This window comes from Neomonachus schauinslandi, chromosome 15 (assembly GCF_002201575.2).
Source record: "Neomonachus schauinslandi chromosome 15, ASM220157v2, whole genome shotgun sequence".
In the NCBI taxonomy this organism is placed as follows: domain Eukaryota; kingdom Metazoa; phylum Chordata; class Mammalia; order Carnivora; family Phocidae; genus Neomonachus; species Neomonachus schauinslandi.
The window spans coordinates 16,867,529-16,885,133 of NC_058417.1; the positions used below are offsets into that span (position 1 = coordinate 16,867,529).

The following is a 17,605-nucleotide window of genomic DNA, read 5'->3' on the forward strand; positions in this document are numbered from 1 at the left end:
CCCGAGCGAGTCTGGCTCCGGGGCGGGGCGGGCGGGGCGGGCGGGGCGGGGCCCAGGGGTCCTGCCGCGGGCGCTACTGCTCGGTCAGCGAGAGCCGCAGGATGCGCTCCAGCTCCTCCTCCTCCTGGCGCGCGCGCCGCCGCCGCTCCTCCTGCTCCTGCGCCGACAGCTCCATGGCCAGCCGCAGCTGCTCGTCGTAGCTCCGGAACACGTGGCCGCCCGGGCGCGGGCTGGGCCGAGGGCTGGGCACCGACGCCAGGGCCGCGGGGGGAGCGGGCTGGCGCTGCGGCGTGGGCGGGGCGCTCCTGGGGGCGGGTAAGATACGTCGAGGGTTCCGGGGCGCGCCTGCCCATAAGCGGGGCCGGGAGACTGCGTGGGGGCCCCAGGACAGAGGAGGCGTGGCCACCCTCCGCTGGAGGCGATGAGTCCTGCGTCACCTCCCTGGCTCCCACCCAGTTGTGACAGATCTCTGCCCCTACAAAGCCCATCCTCGCAGCTGACGGTGGACCAGCGCGTGTGGGCATCTTCTAGAACCCCAGCCCTAACATCCTGCCCGGTAAGGGTCTGAAGGCCTTGAGGCTGCTTTTGGAGTGAGGAAAGGGTGGGGGTGGAAGTCGTGTGCAAACCAGTAGGGGCCCTACGGAGGGTCCCACGGTTTCCTGGGGCCACGAGGGGCCGCCCAGCCATTGGTGCCCTCACCCACTGCGACAGGGTCCTGAGGGACTCCGTGCATGTGTTATTCGGGGGAGGGGTGCTAGGTCAGGACAGGCGGGCACTGACCTGTCCTGTCGGCGAGCCTCGTAGGACATGGGGTGAGTGCCCGGTTTGCTGTTGGTTAGCGCCTCCCAGATAGTGACCTGGAGGGAGGGACGTGGCCAGTTGGCCAGGGTGGCACGGCTGGCCGCAGTCCCGTGGGGCGGCGCGATGGCGGGGACGCACCTGGTCATACTCACTGCCCGCCTCAAGCAGGCTCTGCTGGATGGCGAACTGCAGCAGGTCATCGTCGTCGTCGCGGGCCGCCGCCTCCCGCTGGCCGCCCAGCACACTGTAGCCGCGTGGGGCCTCGAACAACGCGGGGGAGATCTCGCAGCCGCGGCACGAGGCTGAGGACGCCAGGCTGGGGGTCAGGGCGTGGCCGCACGCACCCTCCGGCCTCCCGCCTGCGCAGGGAGCCGGCCGGTGCTCGGTGGGGAGGGACGTGCGGGCAGACACGCAGATGGGGAGGGCCTCACTGGTGGAACTGGAGCTGCTGACGCTGGAGGAGTCGCTGCCTGGGGACGGGGTCTCGCTGCTGGGGCTGCCTCGCACCGACGGCACCGGCTCGTCGCAGCCATTGAGGTTCCCGAAGGTGATGCGAGCGTTAAGGATGTGGAAGATTGGGATTTCTGAGGATGAAGAAACAGCGGGTGCCACCACTCACCTTCTCACACCTTAGGCACCCCTAATCTTTACCTCATCTAAGCCCCACCCGCCCCAAAACACACACACACCTCATCTAAGCCCTACCCGCCCCCCCCACACACACACCCAGCGGCTGAGAGGAAATGGGGCTGGGGTCTCACCAATCTTGACCGGGAAACCAGGCGGCAGGCGTAGGGTAATGAAATCCCGGAGCTTGGCGAAAAGCGCATTGCTGACAGCCATGAGGTCAATGATGGGGGCCACCTGCTCACACAGGGACAGGGGATGCTCCTCACACAGCCACAGCTTGGCCTTGAACCTGCCCCCCAGATCCCAAGGGGTGAGGGGCATAGTAGAAGCCACGGCCTCCGAGTCCCTTGGGGAGACCCCGCCCAGCCCTCCCCAGCACTATAGGGGGCCTCACTTCTGTGTCTTGGTGGTGAGTTCCATGGGGCGGCCCATGTCCCGGTTGCCAAGCTCAAAGTTGGGGTTGAAGTACTCTTCTGCAGTGATGGCAGTGGGGTTGGCTTGGCTCAGAGTCTGAGTGATCAGGGTCTGTACCACATGAGGGGGTGCCCGTGAGCCCTTCTCAGTCTCTGATGCCAGGCCAACCATTTGGGATTGTGGGCCCCAGAGCCATCCCCCCCAGCCACCGTGCAGCTGACATGGCCCTGGGCAGTGTGGGAAGTGGTTCCACACAGGCCGTGCTGGGCAGGACGCCTCCCAGGCTGCCTCCTGAGCCACATCCACACCCTTCCACACGAGGGCACCCCTGGCACACACTCACCCCATTTTGGGGGCCCCCATGCTGCTCGGCAATTCCCAGGAAGGACTGCAGAGGTGTCTTACAGCCTACAAGAAATGTGGCGTCTCAGAGGACACTGAACCCTCAGCCGTGCCAGCCCCCGAGACCTAGTGAGGAGGCTGGTTCCTGGCAGGTGGGGAGGACTGCTCAGCCACACTAAACACTCGGGCACCTGCATCTGAAGGTGACTGAGGACTCTAAGGGACAGGGACCAGGACCACTACAAGCACAGCGGAAATAAAAATAGGCCTGGGGCTCTGGAGGAACTTCCAAAAGGGTCCAGGTTGGTGACACTGGACAAGAAATACGTGCCTTTGGTGAGAAGTGCTGGGGTATGCATGTGTCTGTCTGTGTTTTCCTTCGGGCACTTCTGTCTTAATTACCTCATTTGGTTCTCCCGTCTTGGTACTTTAGAGAGACTCACTGATGCCCAAGAGTCAGGTGTGGTATCAAGAGGCACAAAGGATCAGTGGCAGGCCCCTGACTTACTGCTTAGGGCCTGGTGCACTGGACGGGGACGGCCAATAAACCACACACATGACGCTTCCACCCCAAATCCAGTGCGGACATCAGTTACCAGCTGTAGCGTTCCCTCCCATTGAGCCCAAACTTTGCCTAGAATCTTCCTAGCTGCACTCCAGGCAGTCACTCTCAATTATTAGCACTCGGCACTTGAACTGAAATGTGTTTGCGTGAATAAACTACCCGGCTTTTGCTGGGATGTCACAGGGAGCACTGATGGAGGGACTCGAGTGGGCGCTGCTCCCTCACACCTCTCCCCATCCACCTCCGCTTCATTACCTTTGACCTTGCCCTTGTGCTGTTCTGAAAGATGCTCTGTCCGCGTCCGGGTGATGAGCTCCACGTTGGATGCCCCATATACCTGGGGACAGATGAGGAAAGGGCTCAAAGACAATTCCAGGACCCTACCTCCTGCCCCCAAGGGCATTAGGAACACTTTCTGCAAAGGAGGGTCCACTGGGGGACAGGGGAGCTGTTCGCTCCAATCTCCCAGCCTTTGGGCAAGTAAATATATGAAGTCATTCATCCATTCTCTTACTCATTCAACAAACATTTTGTGAGGAGCCTTTATGTGCCAGGCCCTGAGGCAGACATCAGGGGTACAGCGGTGAACGAGCACAACTAGAGACAATCCCCACCCTTTTGAGGTTCACACACTAGTTGAAGAGACAAGAAAAGGGGTAGTTATAACATAGTGTGAGACCCACTCTGGTGGCGGGAGCACAGGGCTGTGGGAACCAAAAGCAGAGGCCTTAGCCCAGCCTAGCGGGCCAGGGAAGCCTTCCAGGAGGACACCCCCCAGGGCCATGCTGCACGCGTTAGCTCCTGCTTTCACCGGCGCCACCCTCTGGCCCTGTGGGGGTGACAGGGGTCCCAGAGGGACCAACACAGTATCCTCAGGGGTAAAGGCCTGGCCTTGGAGTCAGGCAGCCAAGGTCTCAACCTCAGCTGGGCCACTGATAGCTGAGTGACCCCGTACAGGTCATGTGACCACTCCAAGCCCGTTTCCTCATCAGAGAACGGGCCAATACCCTCCCCCACGGTCGTGGGGAAGACTAAATGGGATACTGTGGCAAAGGCTCAATGAACATCTGTAAAACGGGAATAATAATAATAGCACCTTCCCGAAAGGGCTGCTGGGACTGAGTGCGTGCGCGCGCGCATGCGTATTCATACGTCATGCAAATAAAACATGGGGACGGTGCCCTGAACATGAATACAGTAAGGGCTCAATAAACTCTGGCGTCCGCATCAGTTGCCTCTTCGTCTCGTGCCCTCCCTCCACGCCGCGTTGCCTCGGCACCTCCAAGGCTGGGAGGGGGTGGTGGGGAAGCCCCGCCCAGCCGGCTGTAGGCCAGAGTCGTGGGCTTCGGGATCAGGGGGCGGCGGCCTCACCTTGGCTTCGTACCCGTTCACCATCTCGGTCTTCTCGCTGCGCCAGCCCAGGATGCCAGTCTTGTTCCTGGGGAAGCAGAGTGGTCCAGGTGAGGGGCCCCCCAGCAGGCTGGCTCGAGGCTACCAAGGCTGTGCCCACTCACCTCTCAAAGGAGATGTTCTTGGTGTCGAGCTGTGTGGTGACGACGGGCGCAGTGAGCCGGCTTAGCACCTGCTCCTCCGTGGGCTGAGCGGCCGCCAGCAGCAGGTCCCGGTCCTGCCCGGCCAGGGCCAGCGTCTCCGTGTACACCACGCGGCGGTCATGGTCAATCTCCATGACCACGGCGCTTGTATCTGCCAGCCACAGAACAGCACAGGGGTGTTTGGGGGGGGGCAGGCAGGGGGTGTCCCCAGCCTTCCCACCTTGCCCCACCTCCTGCCTGCCTGACCTTGGCCCCTGAAGACGAAGCTGCGGTTCCCTCGCTGCCACGTCATGTGGTCAAAGCCCAAGAGCGTGGTATCGACCCGAAGGTTTTGCCCGCTCTTCCACACTTTGTAGGTGTCGCTGGGACAGATCTTAGACACCAAGGGCACTAGGTGGAAGGGAAGGTCAGAGGTGGCTTCAATTTGCCTGGCCCACCCAACCTGGGCCACCTCGGGGCACGGGGGTCAGGGTCAGCGGTGTGGCCGGGAAAGGACGAGAGAATTCCTCAACTCCCCCCACGTGAATGTAAACCAGTCACTCCGACGTGAGCAACCTGAAGCCGGACACAGGCACGTCCGAGCCGCCAGCAAGTCCCTAGTAGCCACCATTTGTTTTTTGGGGTTTTTTGGGGTTTTTTAAAGATTTTATTCATTTATTTGACAGAGAGAGACACAGCGAGAGAGGGAACACAAGCAGGAGGATTGGGAGAGGGAGAAGCAGGCCTCCCACTGAGCAGGGAGCCCGATGCGGGGCTCGATCCCAGGACCCTGGGATCACGACCTGAGCCGAAGGCAGACACTTAACGACTGAGCCACCCAGGCGCCCCATAGCCACCATTTGTTAATTCATTCACTCAATCTTTCATCCCGTCTTCCAACAAATATTTATTAACCACCTACTGTGTACCAGGCACTATTCTAGTCACTGAGGATACAACATTGAACAAGACAGGACCCCTGCCCTCTGGGCACTTACCTTCTAGCAAGGAGTGACAAGTAACAAACAAACGAGCGGATCCTTACAAAGTGAAGGAAGTAATAATAATGGAATCCAGACAGTGTCTGAGGCAGCATGGAAAAGCTTAGCTAAGGGGGTGGCACTGAGCTGGGAACTCAACGATGAGAAGGAGCCCCGGGGAAAGCACCATGCAGGGGAACAGCAGGTGCAAAAACCCGGGGGTGGGAGGATGCCCAGAGAGCCCCCCCCCACCCCGGCCCCCTTACCCCAGCTAGTGAACTCCCATTTCATCTCCACGTAGAAGTCCTGGGCCTGGAGAATGAGAAGGAGGGTGCCTAAGTCTGCGCTAGACACAGGGCTCGAGGGCTGCGGTGGGGAGGCTGAGAGGCTGGCGCTCACCTTGCGAAGCTTCTCCAGGAGCACGGGGATGCCCGCCAACCGCTTCACCACCCGCTGGTAGTCCCGGTACCGTAGCACCAGCTGCACCAGCTCCAGGTCCCGGGTACTCACAGCCTCCTGAAGCACTGCGGGGCGGCGGGGTGGGGGGGGCCACATCAGGGCAGAACCCTTCCCCGGGGCCCCCGTCCGCTCACCCAGGGGCAGGATTCGAAGCTGGGAGACCCTGGCTGTGGGGCTGGGGTGAGCAGGGGCGCCCACCTGTCCAGCCGCTGCGGTTCTCCCTGCCCACATCTGCACCGTGGGCTAGGAGCACGCGGGCACACTCAAGGTGTCCCAGTGTGGTGGCCAGGTGCAGGGGAGTCCGCCCGCGGGGATCCAGCTGCTCGATGTCCACCTGGAGAAGGAGGGGAAGATGTATCCCTGGTCACCTCTGAGGCAGCCCATCTGAGCCCAACAGCCTCTAGGCGGGTAGGAGCCACCCGGCCGCCCTGCCTTGCCCACCTCACCAGGCAACGGGGGCGGGGGGGTGCGGGCGGGTGAAAAGAGGCTGCGGGACAGGGCAGGAAGCAGCTCTGAGGAAGGAAGGCCCTTCCTCCTTTCCTGTCCACCTACGTCCCCTGCCTGGGTTGACTCTTCCAAGGCTCCAAACTGGGCTGCCTGGGAAGAGTAAGCCTAGGGTTCAAGGGTGGTCTAGAGAGGCTGTTGGTCAAGGAGGGCACTTGAGGCAGGACCCAGCCTACAGGTCCAAGATCACACCTTCAGGAAGGGCTATCAATTTAGATCATTGACATTATCCTTGAGTGAGGCTTAACAGTTGCTGTAATAGATTGACAGGAATGAAAGGATATGTTCATGGTACCATTTCAAACCCATGTCCTTTGCCTGTGGAACACTATGTATTAACTTTTTTAAAACTTTTTTTACAAATCCTATTACTGTTTTGTGAATAGCATGATGACAGTATGAGATTTTTGTCGGGTGATAAAAAACATGTCTGTTAAACATAAATATTTATTTTATTTTTTTAAAAGATTTTATTTATTTATTTGAGAGAGAGAGAATGAGAGAGAGAGAACACCTGAGAGGGGATAGGGTCAGAGGATGAAGCAGACTCCCTGCCGAGCAGGAAGCCCGATGCGGGACTTGATCCAGGGACTCCAGGATCATGACCTGAGCCGAAGGCAGTCGCTTAACCAACTGAGCCACCCAGGCACCCCTAAACATAAATATTTAAAAATATTTCAGGGGGCGCCTGGGTGGCTCAGTCGTTAAATAAAGCATCTGCCTTCGGCTCAGGTCATGATCCCAGGGTCCTGGGATCGAGCCCAGCATCGGGCTCGCTGCTCAGCAGGAAGCCTGCTTCCCCTCTCACACTCCCCTTGCTTGTGTTCCCTCTCTCGCTGTCTCTCTGTCTGTCAAATAAATAAATAAAGTCTTTTAAATAAATAAATAAATATATATATATTTCAGGAGCCTAAGGCCTCTAGCTAAATACAGTGAACTGGCCACATGCATGTAACTCCTCCTCTCCATCCCCAAACTTGATTAAAATGCCAGTCAAAAGGCTTCTACTGCAACCATGATGAGATAAGCTGAAATCATCCTCCCATAAACAAAGAAAACTACTGCTTCAAAATACATGAAATAATTGTTTTCAGATAGTAGGCAACAAGTAGCCCAGGACTGTGATCCCTGAAGTAAGAGAAACAAACAAGGTAGGCCCTATGATGGCTTAGATTTCTACGTGGAAGAACATTCTAGACAGCAATTCAGGGAGGGGAATCTCTAGCAGAGCATGGTAGTCTTGCTGGGAGTTGAGGAGACAGAGAAAGGGGTTCAGGGAGGCTGAGCTAGCAAGAAGTTGCAGGACAGAGTTTCAGGAAGGAGTGAGCTGTGCAAAGAGCTCCAGAAATCTGCATGGGGTTCCTTCAAGTCTTTGCTGAATGAATACTAAACTTGGCCTATGTAGAGTGAAACTCAGCAACACTAGATAGAAAAGGAGCAATAAGCTGGTAAGTTATCAGCAATTCTCATGTCTCAGGGCAAGGAGACATTCAAGCTCCAACCTGCTAGAGTGGAGAGTCCTTGTTGTTTGCCCAGGGTATTCCACAGACACCCAGGAATGGGTATGCCTTAGTAGTAGGGCTAAACTATCCTGAGAGAAAAGGCTCACCTAAATCCAATCTAATAAAGATTAAAAGTAATCTCACAAGGATCCAACTGATTTACAAGTAACTTAGCTTAGTTGGTCAGAACAAAGCCTAACACTCTTTAAAGGAAGACAATAAAATCCAGATGCTTAATATGATATTTGCAATATCTAATACCCAGTTACAAACTACTAGAAAAACATTACTAGACATGCAAAGAAGTAGGAAAATATGACCCATAATTGGGAGATATTCAGAAATGATAAAGATGGGGCACCTTGGTGGCACAGTCAGCTAAGTGTCAGACTCTTGGTTTTAGCTCAGGCCATGATCTCAGGGTTGTGAGATCAAGCCCCCAGTCAGGCTCCCCGCTCAGCGTGGAATCTGCTTGAGACTCTCTCTCCCTCTCCCTCTGCCCCTCCCACCCGTGTGCTCTCTCTCTCTCAAATAAATAAACCTTGAAAAAAAGAAATGATAAAGATGGTGAATGGCTCAATGTGCTCATGAGTTTACAGAAACACATGAACACAATGTTCATGGGGAAAGAGTAAGAGATAAGTATAATATCTGAAATGAAAAATTCATTGGATTAGACACTACCGAATAAAAAAAAAATCAGTGAACTTGAAGATATAACAACAGAACACATAGAACAGAAATGGAGCACAGAGGAGGAAAAAAGTACTGAAAAACATTCAAAGAGCCTCAACTATCTATGAGACACTATAAGGCATTCTAATATATGTGTGATTGGAGTCCCCAAAGGATAGGATAAGAAAGTAGGAGAAATAAGAAATTTAAAGAGATAACATTATCTCTTTAAAATTTTTTTAAATTTTTTATTGTTATGTTAATCACCATACATCATTAGTTTTTGATGTAGTGTTCCATGATTCATTGTGCATAACACCCAGTGCTCCATGCAGAACGTGCCCTCTTTAATACCCATCACCAGGCTAACCCATCCTCCCATCACCCTCCCCTCTAGAACCCTCAGTTTGTTTTTCAGAGTCCATCGTCTCTCATGGTTCGTCTCCCCCTCCGATTTCCCACCCTTCATTCTTCCCCTCCTGCTATCTTCTTCTTCTTCTTTTTTTTTTCTTAACATATATTGCATTATTTGTTTCAGAGGTACAGTATCTCTTTAAAATTTAAATTTAGGGGCACCTGGGTGGCTCAGTTGGTTAAGCGTCTGCCTTCGGCTCAGGTCATGATCCCGGGGCGGCGGGGGGGGGTCCCCGCTCAGTGGGGAATCTGCTTCTCCCTCTGCCTCTACCCCCTGCTCATGCTCACTCGTTCTCTCTCTCTCTCTCTCTTGCTCATGCTCTCTCTCAAATAAAATCTTTAAAAAAATTGAAATTGAAAGAGATAACATTATCTTTTTAAAATTTAAAGAGATAAATTTAAAGAGAAATTTAAATTTAAATAGATAACATTAAACATTTTTCCAAATTTGTTTTTTTTTAAATTACTGTAGGGAGTTGAATGGTGGTGCCCCCCCCCCCAAAAATATATGTCTATACCCTAACTCCAAGAACCTGTGAATGTGATCTTTTTTGGAACATGGGTGGGTTTTTTTTTAAAGATTTTATTTATTTGAGAGAGAGAGAGAGAGCACAAGCAGGGGGAAGGGCAGAGGGAGAGGGAGAAGCAGGCTCCCCTCTGAGCAGGGAGCCAGATGCAGGACTCGATCCCAGGACCCTGGGATCATGACCTGGGCCGAAGGTAGCCGCTTAACCGACTGAGCCACCCAGGTGCCCTGAGATCAGCCTGGATTATCCAGGTGGGCCCTAAATCCAATGAGATGTCTTTATAAGACATACAAAGGAGAGATCCATGAAGAGAGAAGTTCTATGTAAAGAGGAGGCAGAGAATGAAGTTATGCAACCACAAGCCAAGAAATGCTTGGAGACACCAGAAGCTGAAAGAGGCAAGGAAGGATTCTCCCCTGGAGCCTTTGGAAGGAGTGGGGCCCTGCTGACTCCTTGAGTTTGGACTTCCAACCTCCAAAACAGTGAGAGAATAAAATTTTGTTGTTTTAACCCACCCAGTCTGTGGTAATTTTTTGCACAAACTAACACAATGATAAACCCACAGAACCAAGAAATGCAACGAATCCCAAGCAAGGCAAACACCAAGAAAACTACACCAAGGCCCATCATAATCAAGTGCTGAAAACTAGTGATAAAAACAAAATCTTAAAATCCTTTTGAGAAATGAGACACACTATGAAGAACACAGGAAATAATGAATACTTCTCAAGGGAAACCATGCAAGCTAGAAAACAATAGAATGAAATGTTTAAAGTGCTGGGGGGGAAAATGTTGACCTAGAATTCTATATTCTGAGAAAAATGAAGGGGAAATGAAGATTTTTGTGGACAAACAAAAAAAGCTAAGAGAATTTGTCACCAGAAGACATGCAAGAAATGTTAAAGGAAGTTATTCAAGTGGAAGGAAAATGTTAACAGATGGAAACTTAGATCCGTACAAAGGAATGAAGAGTGCCCCAAAAGGAAAATTTGTGAGTAAGTATAAGAATATCAATAAAATATTTAAAACCCACAAGAGTAAAGAGAAAAGATGTTAGCAGATGAGAAATGTTAACGCATCTTTAGAACGTGGAAAGTGGCTGAGGCATTACAACTGATTTAGGGGAGCAGAGGGTACTAGAACCCAAGCATTCACATAGGGGAACCCCAGTGAGTATCAGGCCAGATCACCCTTGAAATGTCCAGAACATGCAGGCAGTGGGGATGGCAGAGGTGTGAGTGAGGCTCAGAGCTAAATACAGGGGAGCTGGTTAAAACTCAGAACCCCTGGCCCCCTCCCCAATCTTGAAAATCTGGGAGATGCCCCCCTTCCCCTCCATAGGATGCCAGGAATTTATTCTCTGTAGAAACTGAGCCTGAGATGCACTGGATATGGGGACACTGGCCTGAGGATGAGGTCATGGGGCTAAAAAGTATTGAACAGTGAAAGCTCAGTCCCTTCCCTGCTTCCACACCACTGCCCCATCCCACCCCTAGCAGGAGATTGGAGGATTCTTCTTTGGAGACACTAGAGGCACCAGAGACCTCTGGGTACAGATATTTGGGGATCCTACAATAAGCAGGCCAGCTTGCCAGCCAATCATTGCATAGTAGTACCACCCATGCATCAATAAGCTCCACACCCCCCCTTTTTTTTTTAGATTTATTTATTTTAGAGAGAGCAAGCGAGCATGAGTGGGAGGGGCAGAGGGAGAGAGAGAGAGAATCCCAAGCAGACTCCGCACTGTGCGCGGAACCTGACACGGGGCTCGATCTCACGACCCCGAGATCGTGACCTGAGCTGAAACCGGGTCAGACGCTGTGCCACCTGGGTACCCCTCCACACCCCCATTCTTAAATATGCTCCAACAGCCAAGGGTGACTGGACATTTGAGGAAAGCCACCAACATGAAAGGTACCAAAACATGCAAACAGATGCTAAAAACCCAGAGGAAACACTGTCAATGCAGGAAACAGGAGAAAACTTTCTGGAGGGAAAACAGTAATTGACATCCTCAGAAATATATGAAAAGATAACTGAATTCATGAGACAAAATGGGACATCCCGACTTCCTGCGACTTCTCATCTTTCCCTCGCCTTCTTCACTCCAGCCATTCCTGGACAGCTGCACCTGCCCCAATTCTCCCCTCGTAGGAAACATTACCTCAGTTCACTCCCTTTTTTGGTAAAAACAAACAAACAAACAAAACTTTTGTAACTGTTTTTCTCTCTCCCTTCTCTCTCACCTTCCGTATCTAATCCATCAGCATAGACGTGATCTCATGGGCTCTACCTTTAAAACAGATCCAGACGCTTCTCAGTTTTCATCACCTTGAGGCTACCATGCTGGTGGCAGCCACCCTATCTCTCACCCGGTGACCCTGTGGTCTCTTCACTCCTCTCTTGGCTTCTTAGGTCTGTTCTCCCCATGACCCATCGCGGCATCCATCATCCTGTGAAATGTTCCGCAGATCCTGACACCCTTCAGTTCAAAACACTCCCAAGGCTTCCCATCCTGTTTAGAACAGAATCCAACAGCCCTGGACATCTCCTTGAACTCATGTGCTCTCCCACCTCTCCTCCAAACTCTACTCTGCTCGACACCCTAGGTGGCCTCGGCATTTTCTCCCTCCCTCCACGCAGGTGGCCGCTCAAATGTCACCTCCTCAGAAAGGCCTGCCTTTACAACCCGTCTCAAATGACACTTGCTATGTATCTATCTGTCGCCACTGATCCTGCTTTAGTTCTCTTCCCACGTTAGATTGCTTGTTCATTTTTTCATTGTCCCCCTCACCGAGACAGTAAGCCCCACAGAGGGAGGGTCCCTGTGTGTTTTGTTCAATGCTACATCCCCAGCCCCTAGACAGTGCCTGGCACGTAGCCGGTGCTTCATAAATATTTGTTCAACAAATGCAGAAGTGACTATATTTAAGGGATATGGGGAGGGGAAGGCAATAACAGGTAAAACGGACAAACCAATAAATAGTCGTAGACGTATATTGTTTATAATTATGGAGGTAAATAACAGAACAGCCTAGAGTTCAAGGTGGCCGCCTCCAGGGAATGAGAGAGATGGGGAGGGCTGGGGTGAGGACTACTGCCTTTTCATGACAAGCCTCTAACAACAGCTGAATATGTTTTAAAACATGAGAATGAACTCTATTGTCACAAACAAAACATTTTAAATAATTTAAGCAATTTACATAATTTTTATAACTCTCTGTTGGCATTTCTTCATTGTTTATTTTTAATTTTTTAAGGAGGCTCCATGCCCAACGTGGGGCTTGAACTCATGACCCTGAGATGAGGGGTCACAAGCTCTACCAGCGGAGCCAGCCAGGCACCCTCATTTCTTCATTTTTAAATATATTAGGAACCTCAGGAAAAACAAACAAAAACAACAAAGCATGCCTGGCCCGCGTGGCCCCGTGAGCGGTGACTTAGAGATCTGAGCGCCCCCACCCCGCGCTCCTCTACACCAGCTCCCCACAGAGGAGGGAGAGCACTATTTAGTCTTTCCCTATTATGGGATGGGCGAGCCCCTGGGCAGCCGACCACCGAGGTGGGCCCTGAGTCCTGGGGTGGGACGGAGGGCCCACAGCTTCCGAGCTGGGAAGTCAGGAGTCTTCCCAGGGAGCTGCAGCTGAGCCATCTCAGGGCCCGCCAGCCCTGCCCCAGACCCGCTACTGCTGCTAACAAGGCCCCAGGGAGCGGGCAGGGCACCCCACCCGGCACCCCTAGGGTTCCAGATGCTGCCTGCCTCCCTTCCCCCTCAGGTGCCTCACCTCCAGGCCCCGGAGAGAGGCTGGCATGCTCCCTCCCTCCGCTCCTCAGGGGCTCTGCCCACGGTCCCCAGGGCCCTGCTGTTTGCCGGGGCCCATGTGGGCCCCCCCCCCCGCATACACCCAGCCGACCCCCAGAGAAGCTCCCCCAACCCGCCCAAAGCAGGGCCTGCCCTGGAAGTGGCATCTTGCCCCGGGCCCAGGTGGGCAAATTCATTCATTTCTTCAGCAAAGGCCTGCAGCTCTTTCACTGCTGGAATGAAAAAGGTTCCCATGAAACCTAACACCTGGCCCTCCCCACCAGGAGAATGAAATTCTGCACCCCAGCAGGCGTCTGCTGGACAAAAGCAGGGGTCTACTGAGCTTAGGGGCTGGGACTCCCCGGGCAGAGGGACGCCCTGCTTCTACCCAGGCCCACACCTAGACGCACACACACGTGGAACAGGTACCACAGGAATACCCATCCTACTCCTCCGGCCTCCACGCTCAGGGTCCATGAGCTCTCCTGGGTGTACAGCACCTGCGTGCTCAGACGCCCTCTGGATCTGCAGGAGCCTACTGATGCGTAACACGCGCATTTGTGGCCAGTGAACTCGCACACGGCGTACCCCTTGAGCCCAAGGCACTAGCAGGGTATTTTTCAAACTGGTTTAGCATGAGCAGAATCCTTTTGCTAGATGAAATCTTACAAGGACACACCAAATGTATCCAGCTGGAGAAGAAAGGTGAAGGGCCCAGAGCATACAGCCTGGCGTGCTTAGCCTTGGTGTCCTTTCCCTGCTCCTTTGCCTCCCCCAGCCCCAAGGAGGACCACCAGAGGCTGGGGTGGCCACTGCTTCCCAGCCTTCCCACCAGGTAGGCCTGAGCTCACTCAAGGGTCAGGGAGGCCGGATGCTTCCTCAAGCTGAGCTGGGTGGCTGAGGGTGGCACCTACTGACTCTCCTCCCACGCAGCCCCCCTCCATCCTGCCCCACGCAGCCCCTCCCCTGTTTCCCAGACACATTGATGTTGGGTTTCTGGGGTTTGTGGGTCCCTCTCTTGAGCTTCCCAACTCGTCAGCTGTGGGACTGCCTACTTGAGGGGGAGAGGGGGTCACAGGTGCTCTGGGACACACCAGGTACCTCGGGTGGGGTAGCCTCTGTCTGAGAATCTAGGGCCCCCACGAACCCATCTTGCCTGCTTCTAGGTCAGGAAAATGAACTGAGGAAATCAGGGAGGAGGACCATGATGGAGGCAGCCCCAGGAAGAAAGAAAATGATTCCTTAGGAACACAGTCTGGCCCCCTCCAGAGTGCCTGTTGCCAAGGGAAGAACCCTGCTCCCCTCAGCCCTCCCACAGGGAGCTCTGCAGCCTAACCTCCACCTCCTGTCCCCCAGGGAACACCAGGGACTTGTGACTCAAGAACACAGCCAGCTGAGCCAACCTCACGGCCTCGTCAGCCAAGGGGAAACTGGCACATCCACTGGCCTACAGCCCCCTGCCCCTCCCGGTCTGGCAGGGCGTGTGTGTGACAGGAAGCAGGGCGCCCAGCAACCACCATCCTGCTGGGTGCCAACTAGGGGTGGTCATGGACCCTTCCCTTCACCAAAACACCTGGTGAGCACCTCCCATCTCCCCACCGCTCCCTGCTTCCAGCCCCGAAGAAGCGCTATAGGGGTGAGGGCACTGAGCAAAGCCATCGAATCTGCTCTGAAGCCTGCCATGCCATCCCCCTCCCCAGCCTGCCAGCATTGCCAAGCCTGCCCATGGGAGGGCCTCTGCAGGGCTTTCTTGGAGTGCAGAAGAGGCAGCCAGGGAAACCCAGCTGCTGTGTGCTTGAGGAAAGCTTGGATGTGTTCTGGGACAGTGGGTGCTAAGGGCACCAGAGGTCAGGGAACCCCTGCTGGGATGTCTAGGGTCTATAGGGTTTCATTATGATGTTAGGTGGCTGCCCCCAGGCCCATCCCCCGGCAGGAAAGGGCTGGGTAGGGCACCTTCGGCTCTCCCTGGGGGCGCCTTGCCCTAAGGACTGAATAGTGCACATCTTGGATGCAAGGGCCATTCTGGGTCAGTCCTAGAGCGGAGATACATCCAGGAGCCTCTCTTACCCGGACTGATCGGCATTCCCCCTCTTGGCACCCCTGGAGTGAAGGAAAGGACTGGCCTGACTCCTTTGTGGCTGAACAAGGGTTAACTTCAACCAGTGCGCTATATTCCTCCCTCCCCCCACCATCCTGGATCAGGGCAGCCGGTGTCCCTTTCAAGGAAACATTAACACACCACGGAAGTGGGAGGGATGGGAAGGTGAAGATAGGGCTGAACCTGGTGCCTAGTTTCTGTGGCAGCCCGAGGGGAAAGAGAAACACATTCAGCAGCCCCAAAGCACTGCCACATGCAGCGGGTTCCTGGGCTCCCCACACCAATCTCACTCCAGCAAGATGGCTGACTTGAGTACTATCAGTAAGAGAGGCCTATGTGAGAGTCTTTTCTTCTAGGGCATTTTGCCTCTCTCCAATCTCAGCAAGAGAAGAACCAGCCACCCCTCAAACAAGGGAGTGCAAGTAAGACCTTCTGGAGATTCAGCCACTCGCCTTCTGCCTAACAGTCCTTGGACCAATCATCAATCACCCCATCAGGAAGTTCCTCTCGTATCAGATTTAAATCCCTCCAGCTGTAACCTGTGTCAGAAGCCTGTCTTCTTTTGTCCTCAGGGAAGGAAAACAGAAAAGAGTCAGAAGAGACTGGATTGTCCGAGCACCCAGCACATCATACTGTATTTCCCCGTTCATGCTCACATCACCAGAACAGGGTCTCCTTGAGAGCCAGGGATGTGCCTTGTTTGTTCATCTTTGTCCCCCAGGACCTACCACTCAGGCCTCGCTTCCTTCGTCAGGGCTCGATGGTTGCAAACCACTTCCTTTACAATGGATAAACAGAGGCATGGTCTGAGGAGCAACTTGGAGTGCCCTTGTTTGAGCAGAGGTGGAATGCAAGTGGACACCCCAACCAGCCCAGAGGCTTGGAGGCTCAGGTCACCCCAACATTTCCTAGGACTGCTCTGCAGAGGTGGATGCTTTGCTGCTCTGAGGGCTCAGTGGTGGACTTCCAAGAAGCTCTCTGACCCTCACCTTGCTCTCCACCTCGCTCAGCCTTTGGGAAGCAAACAGCTCCTCAAACTGAACTTCCTGTGACTCAGGAAGTGGCCCTCAAAAGGCATATTCCCCAAGGGGACAATTCCTGGACGAACCACTCCCATGCCCCCAGGGTCCCAGATCTGGGCCAAGTCTGCAGGCCTCAGCCTGAAGCAAAGCAGGGCGGCTGGGCCCAGCTCTGGCCCCTGCTCCCCCAGCCTGGAGGGTGAGTTGTCCACACCCCAAATGCCCATCTGTGGCCTGTGGCAGAGTTGGGAGCTACCTGTGAACTGTGCCTGCCTTGGTCCGGAAGAATGACCAGGAGACCCTATCCCTTACCCAGGCCTCTGGGAGGCCACTGCCCAGCCAAAGCTGGCTGACCCACCATTATCCCTGACTGGCAGGAACCAGGGAGCCCTCTCTGTGTGCAGAACCTCAAATCCTTCCTGTGCCCAGCGGCCCCCTAGCTTCCTCCGCGCCTGGAAGCCAGGCCCCAGCACCAGAGGGCAGGAGAGCTCCTTTCAGCACCTGGACAAGGCCCTTCAGGGCTTCCCCGGGGGAGGGGGGTGTCTCTCTCCACTCCCCATTCCAGAGCCGGCACCGGGCTCTGGGGGATCCAGGGGCTCTGCCCAATCTGAGCAAACAGATGTAGCGCTCACCCGTGAGGGTAGAGGGCACTGGGTGGGGCTGGGATGCCTGGGAGTGTCACAGCCGATTCTCTGATCCTTGACCTGTGACCCCCCCCTCCCGACGCAGGCCTTGCCCACCTCCGCACACTCACGCGGGAGGTGTCGCTGCTCGGCTGCTCCGCGGACTCTCCCACCACATGGAGCGCGGACCCGAGCCGGCAGCCCCTCCCCGCAGCCCTCCGCCTCGGCCGAGGAGGGGCACCGTGTCCCCGACCCCAACCTGGGAGGGTCCGGAACACGTGTGGGCCGTCCGTCCGAGCCTGAGGGGAGCGGGCGGGGGCCGCTCCCATCACCCTCTCCCGGTCAACAAGCACAAAAGCCGCGGCTGCGAACAAAGAAGCGCTGCAAACTCGCCAGGGAGGCGGGACAGCCCGCGCCGCGCCCCCTCCCCACACCCGGCGGGCGTGCCCGGCCGTGGGGTCCCCGCTGCGCCCCGACGGCGCTCGTACCTGGCCGGCGCGGACCTCTTTCTCCAGCTCGCGGTGGCGGTTGTGCCACACGAGGTAGTGCAGCGGGTACTTGCCCTCGGGCCCCTTCCTGGCGGAGGCGTTGGCCGGGATCATCGCCCGCTCCTCATGCCAGGGCCGCGGCGCCCGGCCGGGGAGGGGGGACGGCGCCGGAGCCGGGGCCCGGGGCCGCGGGGCGGGGGGCCGGCGCTGCCTGCTCGCAGGGCTGCGGC

General features: G+C 55.1%; 1 protein-coding gene across 1 annotated transcript; it reads right to left on the bottom strand.

The window, feature by feature from the left end:
• Nucleotides 1-73: 73 nt before the first annotated feature.
• On the bottom strand, nucleotides 74-17,489 carry ANKRD13B (ankyrin repeat domain 13B). Its single transcript, XM_021704306.1, has 15 exons — nucleotides 17,376-17,489; nucleotides 5,922-6,057; nucleotides 5,664-5,788; nucleotides 5,531-5,576; nucleotides 4,552-4,695; nucleotides 4,267-4,456; nucleotides 4,124-4,190; nucleotides 3,008-3,089; nucleotides 2,189-2,253; nucleotides 1,826-1,956; nucleotides 1,563-1,720; nucleotides 1,233-1,385; nucleotides 940-1,103; nucleotides 781-857; nucleotides 74-305 (listed from the first exon to the last, which is right to left on the bottom strand). Exons 1-15 carry the CDS (start codon nucleotides 17,487-17,489, stop codon nucleotides 74-76), a joined length of 1,884 nt encoding a protein of 627 aa, XP_021559981.1.
• Nucleotides 17,490-17,605: the final 116 nt, after the last annotated feature.

Bases quoted from the DNA above. Each gene is read 5' to 3' on its own strand.
- ANKRD13B (XM_021704306.1), bottom strand. From the start codon at position 17,489: ATGATCCCGGCCAACGCCTCCGCCAGGAAGGGGCCCGAGGGCAAGTAC. The intron at 2,254-3,007 runs GTAATGAAGCGG...CATTTCTTGTAG, and splicing joins GCACAAGGGCAAGGTCAAAG to GCTGTAAGACACCTCTGCAG. The intron at 1,104-1,232 runs GTGAGGCCCTCC...TGGCGTCCTCAG, and splicing joins CAGCAGCTCCAGTTCCACCA to CCTCGTGCCGCGGCTGCGAG.